The sequence below is a fragment of the Rhipicephalus microplus genome, chromosome 1 (assembly GCF_043290135.1).
Source record: "Rhipicephalus microplus isolate Deutch F79 chromosome 1, USDA_Rmic, whole genome shotgun sequence".
In the NCBI taxonomy this organism is placed as follows: domain Eukaryota; kingdom Metazoa; phylum Arthropoda; class Arachnida; order Ixodida; family Ixodidae; genus Rhipicephalus; species Rhipicephalus microplus.
Genome location: NC_134700.1, coordinates 55,858,925 through 55,880,100, shown reverse-complemented (window position 1 = coordinate 55,880,100; position 21,176 = coordinate 55,858,925). Strand labels below are relative to the sequence as shown.

General features: G+C 46.8%; 1 protein-coding gene across 5 annotated transcripts in view; it reads left to right on the top strand.

Moving 5' to 3' along the window:
- Positions 1-21,176, top strand: part of ATPCL (ATP-citrate synthase) — a 208,168-nt gene that overhangs the window by 131,892 nt on the left and 55,100 nt on the right. For all 5 annotated transcript variants that reach the window (XM_037430039.2, XM_037430041.2, XM_037430045.2 and 2 more), the window contains one exon: positions 3,071-3,309. In XM_037430039.2, the coding sequence (XP_037285936.1) occupies positions 3,071-3,309 (239 nt within the window). The remainder of the gene's footprint in view (positions 1-3,070; positions 3,310-21,176) is intronic.

The window sequence follows — 21,176 nt, the reverse complement described above, 5'->3', positions numbered from 1 at the left end:
TTTGATCGCTGGTACTGTCGTTGGCATCGCCAGCCTGGAGTGACCAGACCATTTGCCAACATCGTCGGCCACTGACTGTATCCGATAGTCTGCGTCTAGTGCACGCACGTACGCTACCCCACCGACTCTGATAATTTGCGATTTGTTTCGTGTTTAGCACTTGTTCTCGCTCACTTCGCACTCAGCTCAGCATGCCTTTCGCGCACGTGCAGAAGTGAGAAAACGGCTGTTAATTTGTGTGGAACGAATTGCGAACTATGGAAACTCGTGAAGCCATGCAAACCCGCTGGCGCAACAAAACTATTTTTGACCACAGCCGACGATTCTTCGAACACCGCCGCGGGCACCAATCCAGGCGGCCATGCTTTGACTTCTACGCGTGCAGGCACTCTTTCCAAGTTTTTCTACGTGCAAGTTTCGCGGACCTTTCAAGCAAGCTACCCAACCTGCCTCTTTCCAGTGTGTTTTGGTTTTCAAGGTCGCCCTCCCGCCGCATCCTCCCTTTTCTTTATCGCACGGAAAAATCTTTCCTTCCTCCATGCTCTATCGCAGCTCCTTGCGCTTCTTTAGCAAGTCTGCTCTCCTCTCTTGATCACAACCCCTTCACCCGTCTCCACCGCTCCACAACGCCCACCACACTGGCTCGAATTAGTTTCGTTTTCTGACTAGAAACGCGCCCAGAGCTGTTCCACGCGTTCTTGCATGTGCGTCGCATGTGCGGGTTTTGCTCGCTCTTGGTGTGCGTGTGTGGTAATGATGGCCGGCGGGAGGGCTAGCACGCTTTTTCGTGCCGCTCAACAAAACGTCAAAAGTGTGACCGCTTGGCTTGAGGGGTAATCAGCGCGTTAGGTGCCGCATTGCGGGGCGCTTGCTCATAGCTGTTGACCACCTGGCATCCAACTTGCCGCTTTGGGCGTCTCGGTATTCAGCTGTGGAGATGGTGACTATTTTGTGGGCGGCGGTGACTGCTACATGTGCTCGAAACTGTTTTCGCGAGGCCGACTTTGTCGGCGTTGTGCCCAATGCCGAGCCTGAAGCTTCCGAACAGAACCACTGCGGTGGCGATATGTGGCAGGGCGTCATCGACTCCGACCTGGGAGAGCGGGTGGGACATCTGTTGCGATGATTTAATGACGGCCGATGATGATGCCGACACTGCGAAACCGTGCATGGATTGGGGCATTGTGAACGAAATACGTGGCGAGAGCGACTTGGAGGAATCTGATTGCGAGCACGACGAAGCTTTGGAGCCAGTGCCTTATGCAGCTTATGCCACAGGCCTTGGCGAACAAGCAGCCTGCTGTTTTAAATGAACTCAAGACCGCCCTTATCGCTTCTGCTCTTTGAAACACGTGCATCACGGACTTTTTGGTGCAAAAAAAGTGTGCTTTCATGACGATAGTTATAGCGCGAGAACAAAACGACAACACAGAGACAAGAAGGACACGAAAGACAGGAGCGCTAACTTCCAACTGAGTTAATTGCGCAGAGCACGAAAATATATAGAGGAGACAGTGACCATGTGATAAAAACCATATCGCACAAGAGCAGAACATGAGTAAGAAAAACAAAAACAAACAACACAAAAACAAAGGCACTGAAAAACGGCAAAGAAAAAACCTAGAAGAAAAAGAAAAAGGAAACAGAAAGGTAAAGATAAAATAACTACCTGCCCGCACCGAAACTTTCGAGGAACCTGCGTTCCTTCTCGGACAAAGCCACGGAGGGCTTGCTAATACAAGGCACCTGTTCGCGTGCCATCTGCGCAGCCTCGACAATGACCCGGGTGCTTACATCTCTGTGTTTGTACAGCGTCGCTGTGTCCTCGAAGAGGGGAACACAATTGCAATCAGTGCAGTGCTGGGCAAAAAAACCATCTTTCCCGTTTCTAACATTGTTCGCGTGCTCTCTCAGCCGATCGTGCAGACACCTTCCGGTCGTTCCGACATAACAAGCACCACATGAAAGGGGGGTCCTATAGACGACTTCCCGGGAGCAGGCCGCATACCTGTTTCGATGTTGAACTCTGCATTTTGTTGATGATTTCGTTTTCAGGGGGTTGGTAGATTTGGTGAGGCTGATTAATTTGAACGGTGCTGAGAACAGAACACGAACTCCAACACGTTTTCCGATTTTTTTGAGCCTATGTGATATCTGGTGTATGTATGGAATCACGGCTATCCTTTCACGTTCTGTATCCCTGTTGCTCAGATTCTGTCGCGGTTTCCCCGAGGCATTTATCGCGTCTGTTGCTGAGACGATCCTGCGGACTAATAAGGCAGAGCAGAGGAAATTTCAGTGTTGACCCACGTTGCAGCCCCACCAGTGGCGCACATTTTTTTTTTATCCGCTCCAAAGTCCTGTCCGGCTTGAACATTGGACGACGTATTTGCAACTAGGACAACTTCCTTTTATAAGCGGCGCCACCTGTTTTGTGCCATCGAACTACACCATACCACACAGACCACTCGAAGTGCGACTTGAAATGACAAACGCTCGCCTCAACATTCTCCACAAAGATCAAATTGGTGGCCAGGTGTTGACTTGGCTACCACCAGCTTTAATACTGTCTACGTGGCACTAGTTGACCACCACTTTTCTTCATAAAAAATGGTGCATTTTTCAAAATCCTTGAATCTAAGCTGACTCTGATGTTTAATGTAAAGAAATTTGAAAAAAACAACAAAAAATTGCCTAGATTTGAATAATTATGGTATGTATAAAAGCAGATACAATTTACCGCTTTGCAGCCAAAGCTCTGTTTGCCATGATCAGTTTGGGCTGCTGTAGTTGAGTTTTTGTTTTCTGTTTGCACAAATAGAAATTTTGCTTTGTTCACATTGATTGCTGCATTTGTCACTGTCTCGACCACTTGACAATATTAACAAAACTTAGGCCATGATGGCTAGGCCTATTATTAAATCCGAGTGTTCAGCAGCTAGCACAACAACAAGTACAGCTAGAAAACATGCATGAGCAAAACCCACCCTGCAGCAAGTATTACGTCTGGAATGGGTAATTTGGGGTGCACCTTATAGCAGCAAGCTTGAGTGATGTGCTGTGTGTGCAGGTTGGAGGTGTCGAGGAGTACGAAGTGTGTGAGGCCCTGCAGTCGGGTCGGCTGAACAAGCCCCTGGTGGCCTGGTGCATTGGCACCTGCGCCTCCATGTTCTCCTCTGAGGTGCAGTTTGGCCACGCCGGTGCGTGTGCCAACTCAAGCCGTGAGACGGCCTCTGCCAAAAACGAGGCCCTGGCAAAGGCGGGTGCCCACGTGCCGCCCACGTTCGATGCCCTCGGCGACACCATCAAGTGAGTGGGTTCTCCTTTTATCCCAACAACTTTTTGCTTTTTCTGTCTAAAGTGATTTTTTTCAACTTGATACCTGCTTAAAAAAAGCATGTGTTCGTTGATGAAAAAAAAAGGATATATCAAATCAAGTGTGTGGTCATATGGAGTACAGTCAATCGTGGATACATCAAATTTGGACATAATTGAATTATTGGCTATATCGAACTCTTGAGAAGTCCCCTTGAATTTCCCATGCAAAAGTACAGAACCGGTGCACCCGTATATCGAACTTCCACACAGCGGTGCATCTTTAATATCGAACACCCCGCCGAAGCCCAGAAAGCGCATTTTCTTTAGCGAAAATTGTTGAATTTTCGGCCGCGTTCTGACAAGTTCGGGTGCCTTTGCAGGTTCAGGTGATGAAAAGGTGGTATTATTCTATCGCGCTGATCTAGTTCATTACGCAGCACTTGTGAGTGCACTGGTATGTTTGATGTGTGATCTGCATGTCTTAACGCCTGGGCATAGTTAAAAAAAAAATGATTGCCAAGGGTACCCAAATGAGAATGGGAAGTAAATCGGGGATCTCATTGCAATGTTCACATTCCAATCTTTGTTTTTTAGCACACAATGGCATAGGCGAGCCTGAAAAGCATGGCCTTCGAGATGTGCAACCTCGTTACGTACCTTTGGTGTTTTCGGTTTTAAAACTCATGTCTTGCAGGCTACGCTTTTTTAGCTTTTCGCATAAAAGCAGCTGAAAGCAGCAGCTGCCGGCTACAAAGCCGCAAGTGAACTCAACATGACCAACATGTCCACCGTAGGAACTCGACGTTGTCTTTTGCATCTTCTGGACTTGTGTACTTCTCGCCTCGTTCCTGATAAATGCACATTCAGGAGTTGGACTGAACATTGACCCGCGTGTAGCAATAAGTGCTTGGAGCGACGTCAAATAAAGCACTATCGTAAACTTTTCTTGCGGGCCATTTGACGACTTTCGGTGCATCATCAGTCATGACCACTGACAATTCAGAATGGCTCGGTGAATTCTGCGACAAAGCTTTTGTGGGCACCATCTCGGACAGCGAGTGATTTCATCGATGCAGATGACCACGTAGCTGTTTCTGATTGCACTAATCCTGAGATCATGGCTACTGTTACTGGTGTTGCAAAAGTGTACCTGTGCGGATATGAATATACCATCACCTTTGGTGCCGCCGCTAACCAATCTTTTTGCTGCGCTAGAAAGCTTACATCGCTGTTCTGTGTCAATGAACATTGTTGGCCGAAGGCGCTAAATTCGCTTATTTGGAAAGCTTCAGTGATATTGAGGATGACTGGAACTTGACAGAATGTGAGAAGCAAGGCAAGTTTGCGGACTATTTTCATGGGAAATAAAGTGCGGTAACTTGCAGTTCACATCTTGTTGATGGTTATACTGTAGTCTATTATGTTAGCGCTTCCAACGGTTTCTCAGGCCTGAAGTGATTTAATTTAGGCCTTAAACACGCATATTTTGTGTTTTGAATTACCGATATATCGAACTATGTCGTGATTTCCTTCGGGTTCGATATTTCCGGAATCAAGTGTATTAGTGTCTTTCACTACTCCTGAATTAATGTCATTGACGAGAGACTGCCAGCTATGACATGCCAAATGATGAAATTAAACTTTGATATCTGAATAATTACTACTTGAAGAGCTGTGCGATGACGAAAGTTTTTTTTTCGCGTGATGATGCACGGCTAATGCACACGTCCTCTTCACTGAACATTATCTAAACAAAAGTCGGGAAATATCTGTGTTGGCTTTTAAAATAAAAGAAATTGCTCAGTTAGTGCTGCCATCTGTGAAGCAATGCACAAACTAGCTTTTTAACAAGTAGTAAGTCTTATTCAAAATGCTCGTGGCGAGATATTGCCACACTTACTGACACAATTTGCCTACTTTTTTTGCATTTTTAGAGCTTCAAAGAGGGAGTGCATGAATTATGCGGAGGTTCCGCGATGGCATCTGAAATAATGTGCAGTAGATTACAGTCCTAACACGCGCAGTATATACATTAAAAAAAATCAATTGGAACACAAGTAAGTGTACTGGCGGCGACAAAAGCTTGCAGGATCTGCAGTGCGTACCGGAGTAAGAAAAAACTGGATTGCTGCATCGCCTACCGTGATGCGGCAGGTGTTTAAGCTATCAGCTGCGGCCATGGTGATTTGCAACCGGGAGTTTAGACAATGCGCACCTGCCGAATGTAATCGTTAGAAGGGGTTCTTGCTGCGCAAGTTGGTAATATTCTATTATTAAATTAAGCAGATGTAATTGTGGTGGGTGCGTGACCTTAGGTGACGCAGCCATGGAGTTTTTCATCCAGCAGGTCTAGTTTTCCGCCTCTGTGCCACGCACTGCAGATCCTGCAAACTTTCGCTGATGGCAGTACAGTCTATTTAATGAAATCAGCAAGTATTTTAATGAGCTATATCCGGTCAGGGGGCATCTAGTCAGAATTACTGGCTGAGAGGTTTGATTTGGAATCATCACCATAGCCACTGTCAATGCCCTCCCAAAGCGTGTTGTCCTCGGTTTCGTTGTGTGTTCAAATGCCCCCTTTCCTTGATGCTCTTCTTGACAATGCAGAGAGAAACCAGGTCCCACGACATTGTGTTTTCGTGCATAATTGAAAAAGGTCTTCTTCAATGGCAGGAAACTTGTATTTACAAGCATGCATTCTTCTGTTTTCTCTCGTACCGAACGGCACACATTGAAGAACTTCATGCTGAAGTGCTTGCCACCAGCACGGTTCTAGTTTTCTTTAGCAGCTTTTATAACAGTGAGCTTGAATTTTTTGGTATATTTGATTATGTTAGCCCAACACAAGGGAACAGTAAAAACTAGACAGATGCATTGCGAAATCTGGACTTCTTAAATCAACCTAGTGTGCCTTGCAGTGCAGACAGGCACGAATGCAGAGCACCAAAGAAACAGTTCTTGCTCCAAGTCCGCGCACGCCTCCGATGCAGAAAATAGTGGCAAACGCTCAATCATTTTCGATAATCCGCCAAAAAGGTTTGGGTGTTGAGGTACGGTATTCTAGGTACTTTAGTTCAGGGGAAATTCTTGGAAGAAGGGACATTACGATCGGAGCCTGTTTAATGTATGACTGCGCCCACCTGCACGGTGAGCGGTACGCGCGTCCAAAGCGTCCAGAGGTCCGAAGTCTCTACATGCACGCACCGGTTCGCTGGGTTGCATTTGTCGAGAAGCGCAAAATATTAGGGGTGTGAGAATACCGAATTGTAAGTCTCGAATCGAATACCGAATCGAATCAAGAAAAAAAAAAAGCCGAATGTCGAATCGAATACCAAATAACAAGTTACGAATTTTTATGCAAACAAAAACACCAGTTGTACATGATCTGGGGTCAACTTTTCCCTCCGGGCTGTAACAATGTTACCAGCTGTCAAAAACAACTTTTCACTTGGTACACTGGAATGCTCATGTATTTCATGGCCATCTTGCACAATCATGGGAAGCGCGTCTTTCCTGTTTCTGTCCAGAATTCTAGAGGGTCTTGGTCCTTGCTGCAAGTGGGCTCTCGAAGCTACCGCTTGAACTCCTGGATGTTGGCTCTTTCAGTGCAGTGTCTTCTTTCTTATGACACTGCCAACTTCTCAACGCTGTCCCAGATACTGCTGATGCGCTCCTTGACAACTGTAGATGTTATCGCTTTGGCAGAGTCACTTGATTCTTCTTCTGGAGGGAGCTGCAACTCGATTCTTGCAAGCTCCAAGAGCCTTGATTCCTGGAACGTTTCAGGACAGAAGAGGTTCTTAAACCTTGGGTCACAGGCAGTTGCTAGCACACACTCCTTTTGCTCATCTTGCCCTGGAAACCTTGTCCTCATGCTTTTCAACAAGTTTCTAGCAAACTCTGAAGTGTCATCGTTGGCTGTAATGCAGTTTTTTAGAACCATCTGTGTTGCATACAAAAACGGTAGTACTGATGACAAGGCTGCATACTTGTGGCCACTAAGATCTTTGGTTGCCGATGCGATTGGTTCAAGAGCTTTGACGAGCCCAGCCACAGCTTCCCACTCCAGTGGTGTCAGGTTGGGCACACTTGTCTCGGGTGGCCAGCTCGAAACAGATGGCTTCCTTCAGCTGCACAAGACATGAAAGCATATTATGCTCACTATTCTACCTGGAGGGAATGGGAGCTCCATTCTTCTCTGGCAGTCCTGCAGTCTTGCCGTAGCATGGGCACTGTGCTTATAATGGCCAACAATGGTGCGGCACTTCTTGAGAATGGCCGGCACTCCAGCTGTTTCATCCGTAGCATCTTTTATCGCTAGTTGCAATGTATCCCCTAGCCCTCCACTACGGAGTTTCTCATAATCAAATAGTGGTTTTGGGGCGTTAAACCCCACAAATCATCATCAAATCATCACAGTTGCAATGTATGGCCCACACGATGCATTGGCATGCAAGAAATACCCCTAAGGGCCATGCGGAAGTTTCTTGCATTGTTCATCGCCACATGGACTGGCACTTTTTGCATTGGCAGCTCCCAGCTATCCATCATTGCTTGTTGTTGCTCCAGGATGTTGCAAGCAGTGTGGCTCTCGCTCACGCTACGATTTTCCAACGCAAGGCTTCTGATTTTGAAGTTTGAGACTACATAGTGGCAGGCCAGGCTGACATAACTATGGTTAGACCTTGACGTCCACATGTCGCTTGTCAACAAGATCGACTATACACCTTCCCAGAAATCCGCATGCATTCGCTCCTTGACCGCCGTAACTGTGTCTCTGTACAACTCCGGGATGACTGTCCTTGAAAAGGTAGTGCGGCTGGGTATCTTGTACAACTTCTCCATGTGGTTCATCGGCTCTCTGAAACCCCGATTTTCCACGCAGCTATAAAGCTGGAGGTCGAACACCAGCATTCGGGCAATCGTCATCATCGCCGTTCTCTCGCGCTGCGGTAGGTCCTTGCCCAACTTCAGCGCACTTTTTATGAGCGGCTGGGCACCGTCTGGTCGTCCTTGCTTCCCACTATCTTTCAAGAACATGCTGTGCAAAGAAAAATGCTTGTTCTCGAGATGGTTTGCAAGTGGCGTCGTCGTACTGGATGGCGCTCGGAGTTTCATGTCGCAGCTTTTGCATGTTGCTTCCTGAGCGAAGTTCTTTACGAAATGTTTCGTTCGTTCATTCATGTCGCCCCTGACCAGCAGAACCATCCGACTACGTTTTAAGACAGCTCGCGCAGATACAGTTTGGTAGCAGGACACGTCGGCATGGTTTTGATAGCTAGGAACTTGGTGGTTTCGGATTGCCTGGTGAAATGATGCCAACGGCTAGCAACCCGGAGGGTGCGGGGTAGTGCGGTAAACGGAGAAGAGCGACCCCTATCTCGTTTGCCAAAGTAGGAGAAAAATTGATTGGTTGTGTGGTTGAAAGGTGGCGTGAATGCCGGCCGCAAGTGGTGGCTATGATCAAGGAATGAGTGAAAGTTGAATCTTTCACTGCTAAGTGCTACCTCATAACACTCGAAGTTTCTAATGTTAGTGTTTATGGTGTCAGTTTGTACAATAAGAAGTCACCTTTTAAGTAAAGCCAGTTTAAAATCACAAATGTATTAACAATAGTACGAAAAAAATGATCAAGCAAACAAAAATTTTACCATGAACAAAGAAATTTGATGAAACCATCAACACTGCTCTGAACACGGTCAGCATAAACAAATTTTGAAATACTCATTTTAGGCACAAAAAACACACGCAATTATCCTGTAAGTATGAGCCCTGTAAATGCAAATGTTTTGTGAACATCACATAACATTACATGTGGTGTCTTTCATGTCGCTATGCTAAGCAGTTTCATGATGCAGAAAAATGCAGGTTTGCTCTGCATTTGTCACAGAAAACATTTATTTTTTGTACTCTCTTATAACTTGAGCAGTTAAAAAAAAAAAAAAAAAACGACAGCTTTTGTGAACCACTGCAAGGCACTCTGGAGCGCAGCTCGAAGGTTCCCTCCCGGCTGCCTCCGCGCATGAAACTGCACTCTCTGCGCTGCCACTGGAAAGTGGTCTCACCCTAAGGATCTGGACACTCTGGAGATAAGAGCCCTTAACTTTCAGAACACATAGGATCAACTTGCACCAACATGCGCTGGCTATAGCGTGGCCCGAGCACAATGCCACACTTATCAGCAGGCGACCGCTGATGTTCCAGGGCTGTTTCACGAACTCTCATTGTCGGTGCTGAAATCAGGAATCTTGATGTCCTCTTTCGAGCCTGTGCTCTTGTCATCATTTGAATATTCCAGCTCAGATGCACAAGAATCCTCCCAAAATGCACCGTTTTCGTGAAGTAGTCACACCCGACGTCGACGTCATGATTGAAACTACACGCATTTACCAGCGCTTGAAGAAAGGCATTTTAAAATCCCCACGAAGTGAAAAAACAGAAAAAAAAAAAGCGAGACTGATAACTTCTCTTTTTACACGCTGCATGCAGAGCGTAAAATGTCCACAAGCGTTTGGAGCAAGACAAATATTCAAGTTGTAGATATCAACAACATAGTATCGATAGGAAAAGGCGTGGGCATGAAAGTGTTAACTTCATTTTTTTAAGGCAAACTTATGCCGACAAAAATCTGTCTGACTGGGCGAAATTATGGAAATGAGGGAAATCTGCAGCCAGGTTTTATTTGTTTTGATGGCTGGGAATTTATTTCATTTTCAACTCCATTAAGTTGACTGCATATTTCTATTCTATTTTAACACAAAGCAGGCATTCTGAGCATCACAAGGGGGCTAGGTGGTGCTAGCCATCGTCCGATCTAAATGGTACAGCCAAATCTATTCATATCTAGCCCACTACGACCGCACAGCCATCGCGCCGTGACGCTACACAGCCGACGCAGCACGCCGATGTTTTCAATGATGGCGATGGTGTGTGGTTTAGCAGTTCGTAATGGCTCGCTTTCATTTTCTGCTCGCAAATTGCAGTCTGCGATTCTTCTCAAGTGTATCTTCAACTGTTGCATGCGTAGGAAGTGAGACAAAGTGCAGCCTGTGCGAGCGGCGCAAACAAAAGGCTGCGTTAGTTAAGTTTCGTGGTCAGAGGCTGTTTCTTGATCACAATTTAATCTGCATGCTTTCAGGTTCGTGGCATTCAGACTTTGTGTATTTAGAGTCATGCACTAGGCCATGATGCATGCTGCACAGTCCATGCACTAGGCCATGATGGCCTAGTGCATGGACTGTGCAGTCTCAAAGTATTGTATGTGTTTTGCATATTACTGGCCAACCAGGCTTACTGAATATATTGAATATTCAAGTAATCGTATACAGTAAAAGCTCGTTAATTCGGATTTCATGGGACCGGAAAAACTGTCCTATTTAACCGAATGCCGAATTAACGAATGAACAGGGAAAACAACATTTAAGGGGGGATGCTACACCTTCCAAAAACTCTTTTATTTTTGCGAGTACCTCAGTCAAATTTGGAGAGCCTATGTAGATTTTACTGCTGATTTCAAAAATCTAATTCTTTTTTTGCTGTGACAATTAGTTTTAAAGATATAATGAACTGCGACTTTTTCAATTAAGGCCTAATTAGCTAATTAACTGTAACTTGGATATTGATGTGCAACCTATAGAACCAATTCGGTATGTTCACAGTGTGCAATAAAGTATAAATCATTGTTCTGGGCTATTTCGAAGCAAAGTTGTGGGATGTTGAATATGACATGAAAAATTTCCCCATCTACACTTGAAACAAAAGATCCATTTAGAGAATTTTCTCCAAAAATTATTACAATAAAACTTACTTTACGACACATCCCCTGCATTTATCTTCGAAACAAAAAAGAAATCGTAATGATAACCCAGATAGAACAAGAGATATTGCTCCGGCATAATGGGAAGCACATGAAAATTGTCGTTTTGAGAAATCGAGAAAAAACGTGGGCACACATTTTTATTGCAGAAGATGCAACAAGACAACCTAAACGCACCAGAAGCATAGTCTGAATGCATTCTGTGCTCATGCCTCCTCTTCACTAGCTTCCGGAGTTCCAGTGAGGCTGTTCTTTTCTTGTTGGAGACAATGCTGCGACGGTGGTCTTTTTCTCTCGCTCTCCTGGCACCAGTACTTGTCGCATTCATGTCCATTTCACCTAAGATTGCCGTTGCAGAATTCAAATTGCCCGTGTTGAAGCGCAGCACTGCTTCTGCAACAGCTGCTTCAACAGCGAACAGGGACGCATGGTGCTCCTTGGGGGCCAAACTCCAGATTACCGAATGTAGGCTCTCGTTGGAGTTCTGCGTTTTGCCGCGTTCGCACTTCTGAAGCAGGGCTCTTTCCGAAAGCCGGGTATAAACCGGTAGTAATGCCTCTGCCACGTCTTTTGGTAGATTGTAGGCATGCCTGGGGTCGGGCTCACCCTTTGCTTTTGCGGCATTGTGCCGACACCATGAAGCTTCACCAGCTGGGCACAGACTGTGGTCCGAGCATTCATCAGTGGAGGTGACGTGGCGGTATGTGGCCATCACAGCCTTTTGCATCTCGCCCACGTCACCTTCATGCGATTTCAGAGCCCGGCCATAATATGTGCTCAGCCTGGTGATCAGCTCACCTGTGAGCCTGCCTTTCCCACCAAGGCCTCTTTTCCCATCGCACTTTTGTTTCTGCACCAGGTTTCTCAATGCGGTGCCCATCAGTTTCTGTACATGATTAATACAGTCTTCCTTCTGCACGTCAATGTAACCATACACCTTGGCGTCTTGTATGGCGCAAAATGTCCTAGAGTCTCCATCAGACAGCATAGTTGTGTAGCGCAGGCCATGGCGTTCAAGCGACCTCTGAAATAGAATTAGAGCCGCCTCCACTTCCATTTGCCCCGCTTTGCTGTTCGTATTTTTTTGGCATTTGTGGTTAGCCTTCCATTCTTGATAGCCCTCACTACTAGGCTTTGGGCCCACCTCGCAGCCTAGGCAAAAGTTGGAAAGAACGACGTAGTCCAACACGTAGCCACTAAATAATTCGATAACTGTGCCCACGCCGATGTGGGAAGAATGGCCTCGCGTCTTCCACGTGCCGTCGTAGCTAACGGCAATATTGCCCCGGTGGCCGAAGCACAAGTCATCATAAATTGTTCTAACCTTTTCCGCACATTCGCTCATTGCGGACTCAGCCGCTCGCGTTGCAGCGGGTGCCAGCGTGTTCTTCAAATGCCGCTGAAACGTCTTGTGGTGCATACCGCGGTGTGAGATGCCCATTGTTGCGAAAATATCGTTCATTTTCGTTTGGCCGTTGCCGGTAGCCACCATCGCCCTCGAAGCGAGAAGATTTACTTCAAACGGATTGCACGTTTTCGTGCCGTTCGCGCGGGGCGAAGTCCATTCATTCGCGATCTCGCCGCACCTTTCACACTGCACTAGCACTTTCACGGCAAGTCCGTAGTCCCGATCCCCTCTGACGATCGTAGCCGGTCCGTGGCAGGCTTTGCAACACAAGGCACCCATTATCGCGTTTAGGATATCTAGATGCATAAGCAGATAAGGAGCAGCGTGGTCCGAGTCCTGTGCGGTTGCCTCGCTACAACTCGCGGTGAAAAAGTCAATTTTCCGTGCAGTTGCTGGCGCCGATGAAAGCCGGTCGAGCGTCGCTTTCTCCCGGGCATGATTTTCTTCAACTTCGGCGTTTGTCACCACCTTGGCGTCGATTCGTAGTCGTCCGGAGTTTGCTTCACCGTCATCGTCGTCGGAGGCAACGCGCTCGGTCGCACCATCGCTGAACGGCCGCGGAGCGTCGACACATCGTTCGTCGGAGTCAACCAAGGGCTCTGATGACTTCGTAGACTTTCTCCCACGACCTTTGCGTTTTCTGCGACCAAATGCGTGCACGGTCCGATACTTTTTTGCGTTTCCAGGCATGGCGATACGATCAGAAGCTTCAGAGTGCTCTGCAGATTTCGAGGCGTCACAGCGGTAACCCTTTCAAAATGGCGTCGGGTCGCGTATGCAGACGCAAGCCGCGAGCTTCCAGCCAACCGGAAAGCGCCATTTCAGTCACGTGCGCCGTTTAGCCAATGGCAGTGAGCGCGGCTCTTCGTCTTTGAGGCCCCGTTTTTCGAGCCGGGGAAACGCTCAATGTTGCTTACTGAATAAAAAAAAAGAAACAGCTGAAAACGCGTTCTTTCAAACAAGACCAAAATGGCGCCGATCGAGCGCGTAGTTCCCGCGTATCGTAGAGCCGAAACCTGCGCTATTCGCCCTCAATTTAAAGGGCAGGACGCCCGTTTTCGGTTTTTTAAAGTTGAATAACGATAAAAGTTGATGGTATTCGGCTATGAAATTTTGTAAATAGGTGCGCAATGATGTCGGGAACGCGAAAAGAAGGTCCGCGAAAACTCGATTTTTTGGCTGATTTTCGGTCCCGAAGTGCCGCGTCCCCCCTTAAAATCAAGCTGCAGAAGCATACCTTTATTTGTTGAAGTATTTTGTAATTGTCGTCTGCATTTTCGCGCAGATTCCGGCTGACATCACAATTTTTCTTAACTGTTCCAAACGGCCAACAGCACGCAAGCTGTCGGGAGTGTTCAGGCAAGCGTCCTCTAATATTAACAGCGCCTCCGAGACTTCCCGTGAGGTGCGATGAGGTCGCGGCTTTATCTCCTCGCATGATTCTTCGTTGGAATCGTGGTCTTCATGGGCGCCCGTGACATCATTAATAATCTCTTGATCGGTCAGGAGACCACTCGTGGCGACACCATGATCAATCGCAATGTAGTCCTGAAAGGTCACATTTGTGGGAAGGCCAGCATCGAAAGTCAGGCAGTCATCGTCGGTGGACTCAACTGACACCTGCTCGATGCCATCGTCAGCTACTGCTGCATGCTCGGGCCTCACAAAACCGCTGTGCCGAAAACAGTTGGCGATGACTTGCGGCGGAGTGTTTTTCCACACGTGGGCGATGATGTGCACTGTGCCGAGTAAGTCCACTTGATACAACTTTCCAGCTTCTGAGCATAGGATCATTCGCTCTAGCAGGTGCTTGCGGTACTTTGACTTCACGTAGTGAATGATACCCTGGTCCATCGGCTGAAGAGCAGATGTAGTGCTGGGCGGCAAAAAAACTACTTTTATGCTCTTCAGTTCGACTGTACAGTTATGGGCACTGCAGTTGTCAACAACCATAATTCTCTTGTGCTCCTTCGACGTGAAGTGCCGGTCCAACTGCTGTAGCCAGCCGCAAAAAATGTCCGATGTCATCCATGCCTTCCTGGTCGCTGTGTACTGGACAGGAAGGCTTTTGACGTTCTTAATACGGGGTTTAAGCGCCTTCCCGACGACAAGTAGTGGCAAGCGCTCCATGCCAGTCATATTGGGGGCAAGAAGCACAGTTATTTTTTGCTTGCACTTCTTGCCACCAATGCACGCGTCCCCTTTGAAAGTCACCGTCTTGTCGGGCAGAGCTCTGAAAAATAGAGCAGTTTCATCTGCATTGAACCCGTCACGTGGTTCATGTGCTCCAGCAGCTTCACATTTCTCCACTCGGTGGTCACGCTTTCGTCAACTCTGGCCTTTTCGCCGCACACACTCCTGAAGACAAGTTCGTGTCTCTCTCGAAACCTCGCAAACCACCCTTCTGACGCTTTGAACGATTCAATGTTCATCATTGCTTGCGTACTTCTCACCTTGCGCCATGATGAGAGGTCCACTCAAAGGCAGATGCGCGTTGCAACAGTTAGTAATCCACCGCAGCAAAGCTTCTTCGACCTGGGGATGAGCTGCGGTTCGCAACCGCTTTATAGAGGCATGAAACTTCTCGCTTTCGAAGGCTTGTTGAATATGTTGTTCATTTTTCACGTACGTTCCCAACGTGCTCCGCTTTACGTTGTACTTGGTCATAACCTGCTGTCGCGATTCGCCGTTCTTCAGTGCTTCCAAAATTTCCACTTTAGTCGCCAAGTTCTTCGCGTCTTAGTTCTGCCGCTTTTTCGGCGTTGCCATCACTGTAGCGCACGATGGTGGTGGCATGCAAATACGGTCACAATGGAAGAAAAAGAGAACTCCGCAAGAAGAAATGGTTCCGACACGACAACACAAGGGAAAATGGCGTCGGAGGCGCTGAGTGGAGAAGAAAGAAGACGCCGACGTTCGGTGACGCTGCGATCGCCCCCACTAGTTGATGATGATGGCGATGCCACTCAGGTTTCGGTTTCACTCCAGTGGTGCCAGCGCTGCTTTATCACACTTTTGTGTAGCAGCAGCCGTCAGCATTTGTCCGAATTAAGCGGTGCGAAGCCGAATTCTGACGAAATAACCGTTTGGTCCCATAGATTAACATGCACTTTGGCCGGGACCAATAGAGCCGTCCGAATTATCCGAATTTCCGAATTAACGGGTGTCGAATTAACGAGCTTTTACTGTACCTCAGATTGGATTCGCGAATCGAACTATTCAGGAAGTTGGAATTTAATTCGTATTCAGATATTGGAGTATTTGCAGATCCCTACAAAATATAGTAGCTTTTTTTTCAGTAAAACTGGCTAAATATTATGGGTGCATAAATTACGCGAGGAAACAAATTGTTAGTAAATATTGTATCTAAAGTGGACAAGCCACACTCATCCAAAATGGTTTGGGTGCAGTTAGGCAAGGATGAGTTGTGCCCATTCAAACCTGTTGAAGGCTTAACGATTTTTCAGGTAAAACGAGATGGGTCAAGTGTGTGAAAATAAAACTGACACCGACATGCATCAACTGCCTTGGTAGCTCTTTTGCCAAGGTGGTGCACAGTAAAAGCTCTATCATGCAGGTTTGATTCCTGCGTTCACATTTGAATGGGGTGAACACTACCCTTGCATTTATATTTTGGTGAATGTTGAGGAAGCCTAGATGACTGAAATTAGTCCACAGTCTTCTCCCTTGGTGGCCAGCGATCGGCTTGCTGCTACAATGTTTGTATTGCAACCATGAAAGGAGACAAGAGGACCTGTTTCTTGTGGAGGCATCAGAGCTTGAAGGGGTATGGTCTCTATGCACGGCTGGTACAACTGATGTTTCAGTCGCACACAGTTGTACCGTGCACGATTCACGTCCCTTTCCTGTAGCTGGAGTCATGGCAGCTACACGGGTTCAGACGAATTAGGCAACAGGCTAGGCCAACAGAAGAACACTTTATTGCTTCTTTAGCAATAATGCGTAAATGTCGTGTAGAGGGACTTTCCGCTTTAAAAAGATATGCGCTTGCGCCTTTGGTCGCCTGTTCGTCGAGGTCCTTGGTTCGCAGGGGGTATCTGGGGGTCGTCCTCAGTCTGGTGGCCAGTGCAAGAAAACTTGTCACTGTCAGCACGCTCGTTTTCAGCAAGCTCCCGGTTTTTCTCTCCTAAACGAGGTTTGGTTACCTCGCTGAGGGAGGTAACTCATTTTGCAAGCCGGGATCGAGTGGAGTCGCCGCCTGGTGGCTACTGGTTGAAATGGCAAAGTGGGGATTGCTCCCTGAGTTGTCTGCTAGCCACTTTGTGTTTAAATGGGGTAGTAGTTCGTTGTGTACGTTCCCAAAGGGTGGTTTGTTTGGATATGTTAGCGCAAGCTTAACTGCTTGTATGCATGCCTGCAATGTCGTATAAAACATTTGGTCTTGCTCTGCTGATAATTCACTGCAATAAAATCAGCGATGTGCAACTTTCCAGAGTGCTGTGTATTGTCATCATACACTCCATTTACCAGAATCATTTCAGTGTGGGTGCCGCTTTCTGCTTTAAGCACATGGTAAAATGCGCTTTGCATCATCTCAAGCATAGAGTTATTGAGTGAATGCAGCGTTTGAGCGACTTGGTTGCAAACAAAAAGGACACTCTAGGTCACGCGCTTGCACCTTTCTTTTAAGTGTATAACTATGGCGCTGTATATAGTTAATCGACTATGCGATGAGCTTTAGTTATGTTCATCTGGCCATTGTACTACTACAGAGAGGTAATTGTATCAAGTGTGACCCTTCAGTGCTTAAACTTTTCTTAAAACGGAGTTGGTGAGTGAATTTGTTTAATTTGGGGCAAAATTTGTGCAGTGAAATATACGCTGAAACACCAGTGTGCTTATATTTAAAAATGCTTTAGAGAACCTAGGTGTCCAAAATTAAGACGGCGTGCCTTATATTACTGTTGTATAATTTCACTAAAAATGACATTCTTGATTTACACCGTCTTGAGCATTTGTGTGGCCTCGTTATTGACTGACGGAAAGCAGCTGTTATTTTTCTATTGAAAAAAATACGAAAAGTAAAACATGTTCTGCGCATCAAATAAGCATACTTTTGTTTTATCACTGTCATATGCACGTAATCTTTCGTTGAAAGCTTTCTGCGGAACACGAACATATGCGTAATTTATCGTTCAAAGTTTCACTGGTACACGAACATATGCGTACGTGGTGAGCGTCAATATAACGCGAAGCGCTGTCAGCCACAAAGTTTTCCTGACTAGTCTTACCAACTTTCCCTTTTTTCATGGGGAACAGAATACGGCAAAAATGCGTGTGCATATTCGGTGCGAACAGTGGCACCGAACGCGTTGCACCGATATGAGGGTTATCTTTTTCTCTTTCTTTTATAGTACCGTAATTACTCGAATCTAACGCGCACCTTTTTTCCGGTTAAGCGAGTTCATAAATCGCATGCGCGTTAGAATCGAGTACGAAAAAAAAAAAATACGTTCAATCTATTGCCATCGTCAAATCCAAAATGGCCGCCCCCTACGTGCGTCGGCATGGCGCGTCAGCCATTTCTGCCTATGCGTTTCCCATGTGCGGCACTTCGTACGTGTGCTGAGGAGTTCATCATCTAGTAGTGCATTAGCATCGACGGCGTGGAAGGGCCGACTCCAAAAACTCGAGTGCACCACGATGCCGCTTTTAAAAGAAAAGCCATCGCGTGTGCGGAAACGGACGGAAATCGGGCCGCATCGTGGTCGTTCGGAGTTCTCAAAACGTGCGTCCGGGACCGGCGGAAACAAAAGCAGAAGATTGTCGACAGCAAAGCTTCACGCAAAGGCTTCAGTGGACCACAGCAGGGTCGGTTTCCGCAAATTAAAGAGCTGCTCAGCGAGTATGTGCTTGAGCAGCGAGCGGCAGAGCGGCCTGTGACGACAGAACTGCTCCAAGTGCGGGCTATGCAATTAGTCTTAGAAAAAGGTCTAATGTGGAGCCAGTTTAAAGCGAGCAGGTGCTGGCTAACTAACTTTATGAAGAGGAAACGCTTTTCCCTCCGAAGGGGAACATGCATATGCGAAAAGTTTTGCGGAGGAGTACGATGAAAAGCTTTCAGAGGTTCGTCCTAAACTTGCGGCGCAACAACGGCTACCTGCTTGGGCAAATCGGGAATGCCAATCAGACGCCTCTTTACTTCGACATGCCTGGCACCACAACCGTCGAGAAGGGGGTGAAGCAAGTTCGCGTGCTGACATTGGTCCACGGTAAAACTACAGTGACGGCAATGCTCTGTTACACGTCAGATGGGCGGCAAGGTTCCTTTTGGCGTTGCATAAGTTTGTTGCCAGACTTTGGGGTGGTTGTTGCCAGACTGCAGCTAAATTTGGCTGAAATTTTTTTTTCTGTAGTTGTGGCTTCTTCGTAAAAATTTGGTGCTATCCGCGGTGCATTTCGCGAGTCCAGGCGTACATAGCTGTAGGATATCCGACATACCCTAATTAACCAGCCTTGGAACGCTTATTCATCACATGTATATACGAGTCCGAACGATATGTCTTGTGCTGACACAGCTAGGGGAAGCGTAGCGTCTCCCGTCGTAGCGCGCGGTCGACGCGACACGATCAGCTGAGAGGAAAAAAAAGAAAAGTAAGGGGGAGGGGGGCAGCGCATCACCTCCTGCGACTCTATTCAGTTTTCCCCGTCATCCCTAATACTGAGACGCGATATCTTAATCGCACAGCTGCGCACACAGCAAGAAAACGCGCCTCGACTTCTGTAATGGACGGTTCATTCCGTTAATTAAAACGGCCTCTTAGTTGCGCAGCAGTGCCGCGCTCGACTTCTGCTAGGCGCGGTTCATTCCGTTAATTAAAACGGCCTCTTAATTGCGCAGCAGCGCCGCGCTCGACTTCTGCTAGGCGCGGTTCATTCCGAAAATAAAATGAATTCTGTAATGCGCGGTTCATTCCGTTAATTAAAACGGCGTCTTAATTGCACCGCAGCACCACGCTCGACTTCTGCTAGGCGTGGTTCATTCCGTAAATAAAACGAAATCTGTAATGCACGGTTCATTACATTAATTAAAACGGAATTAAAACGTTCTCTTAATTGCACAGCATCCGTTAATTAAAAGGGCCAGCGTCGCTCACGCACTCGCAAAATGCACCGCGGATAGCACCAAACTCTTACCGAGAAACCACAACTACAGAAGAAAAATTTTCAGTCAAATTGAGCGGCAATCTGGCAACAACCACCCTTGCAGTCTGGCAACCACTTACGCAACGCCAATAGGAACCTTGCCGATGGGCGGCAAGGTTCGCCCGTACCTCATATTTAAATAGAAGACGCTCCCGAAAGGAGTCGTTTTTTCGAGTGGTGTGATCGTGCGGGCCAGCGAGACAAATGGTTGCGCGTTGCAATCGATGTCTTCCTTTTTTTTTTTTTTTTTTTTTCGCGGTGGAAATCGTGTGCGCGTTACAAGGGCGCGGTAGAATCGAGTAAGTACGGTATTCAGGTGAGTAAGATGTTAATAAGTAGTTCAGTGGTAGAAAAGGAGTGGGTAGTAAAAGGAACATAAGCAAAATGCATACAAACAACACAGCACTTAGTGCTAAAGTGCGCAGTCAGCCAGCCGGGGCGAGCTTGACTCCCTAGTAATAAGTAATGTTGCATGGGCTTTGTGCGTCGATTCAGCAGAGAGGAGTGTAATAAATTAAGGGACCCTAAACCTTTGCCTTTAGGAGTTAAACACAATAGTGACATCTTGTTCCTAGTGCGTATTTCAAATCCTTAGAGCATGAAACCTTCTCGAATTTGCTATGCACCCACTATACTTGGCTTTAAAGAAATAGGCACAGTAGCATGTGTGCCTTTTGTAGTAGTACAAAAAAAATGATCAAGTGAACAAGAATTCAGATTGCCTTGGGATGATTCGAGAAGCTGTCGTGATGTATTCCCCGCTTTTCAGGAGGTGCAAATTTACACAGTTCAGCTGGGTTTGCAGTCAAATGTATTCAATACCAGCTTTCAACTGCGGAGCAATTAAAATAATCCACATATTTTTACACCGGTTGGCAATGAACGGATGTACCATGCATTATTACTGCAATATTAGGTTGCGTTGTGAAGCATGTATACAGGATGCATGTGTTTGTAAAGCATGAAAATTACTTTCACTGCATTTCCAAGCAGAGGGAGTTCTTTTCGCTGTTTTCACAAGCAGAGGCATGGCCGTGTGGTAGAACATTCGCTTGCCACGCAAGCGACCTGGGTTCGATCCCCACTTGGACCCAAACAACCCTGGTTTGGTCCCCACTCTGCTTCAGGATTTATCATTTATTTATTTTATTTGCATCGTTCTCTATTTTTTGGACACGCATAAGATGATGATTTTTCGCTCACAACTAACGATGTCGAAGCCACAATTTCTGCCAAAGGAGCTGTTTAACGCTATTGTGTTAATGTTACCAGTAAACTGCAGTCAACGCATTTCATTCGCCGACAATCTGCCTAAACCAAAAGCAGCGAAGCGCCGCTGCGTGGGTTTGTATATGCCCCGACAACTGCCTATCCACACTTCGGTGGGGAGGGTGCTGCCACCTATGGCCCGATTTCTTCGCAAATAGCATGCATCAGCCGCGAAATGACCAGTTCCTTCAAAAGAGG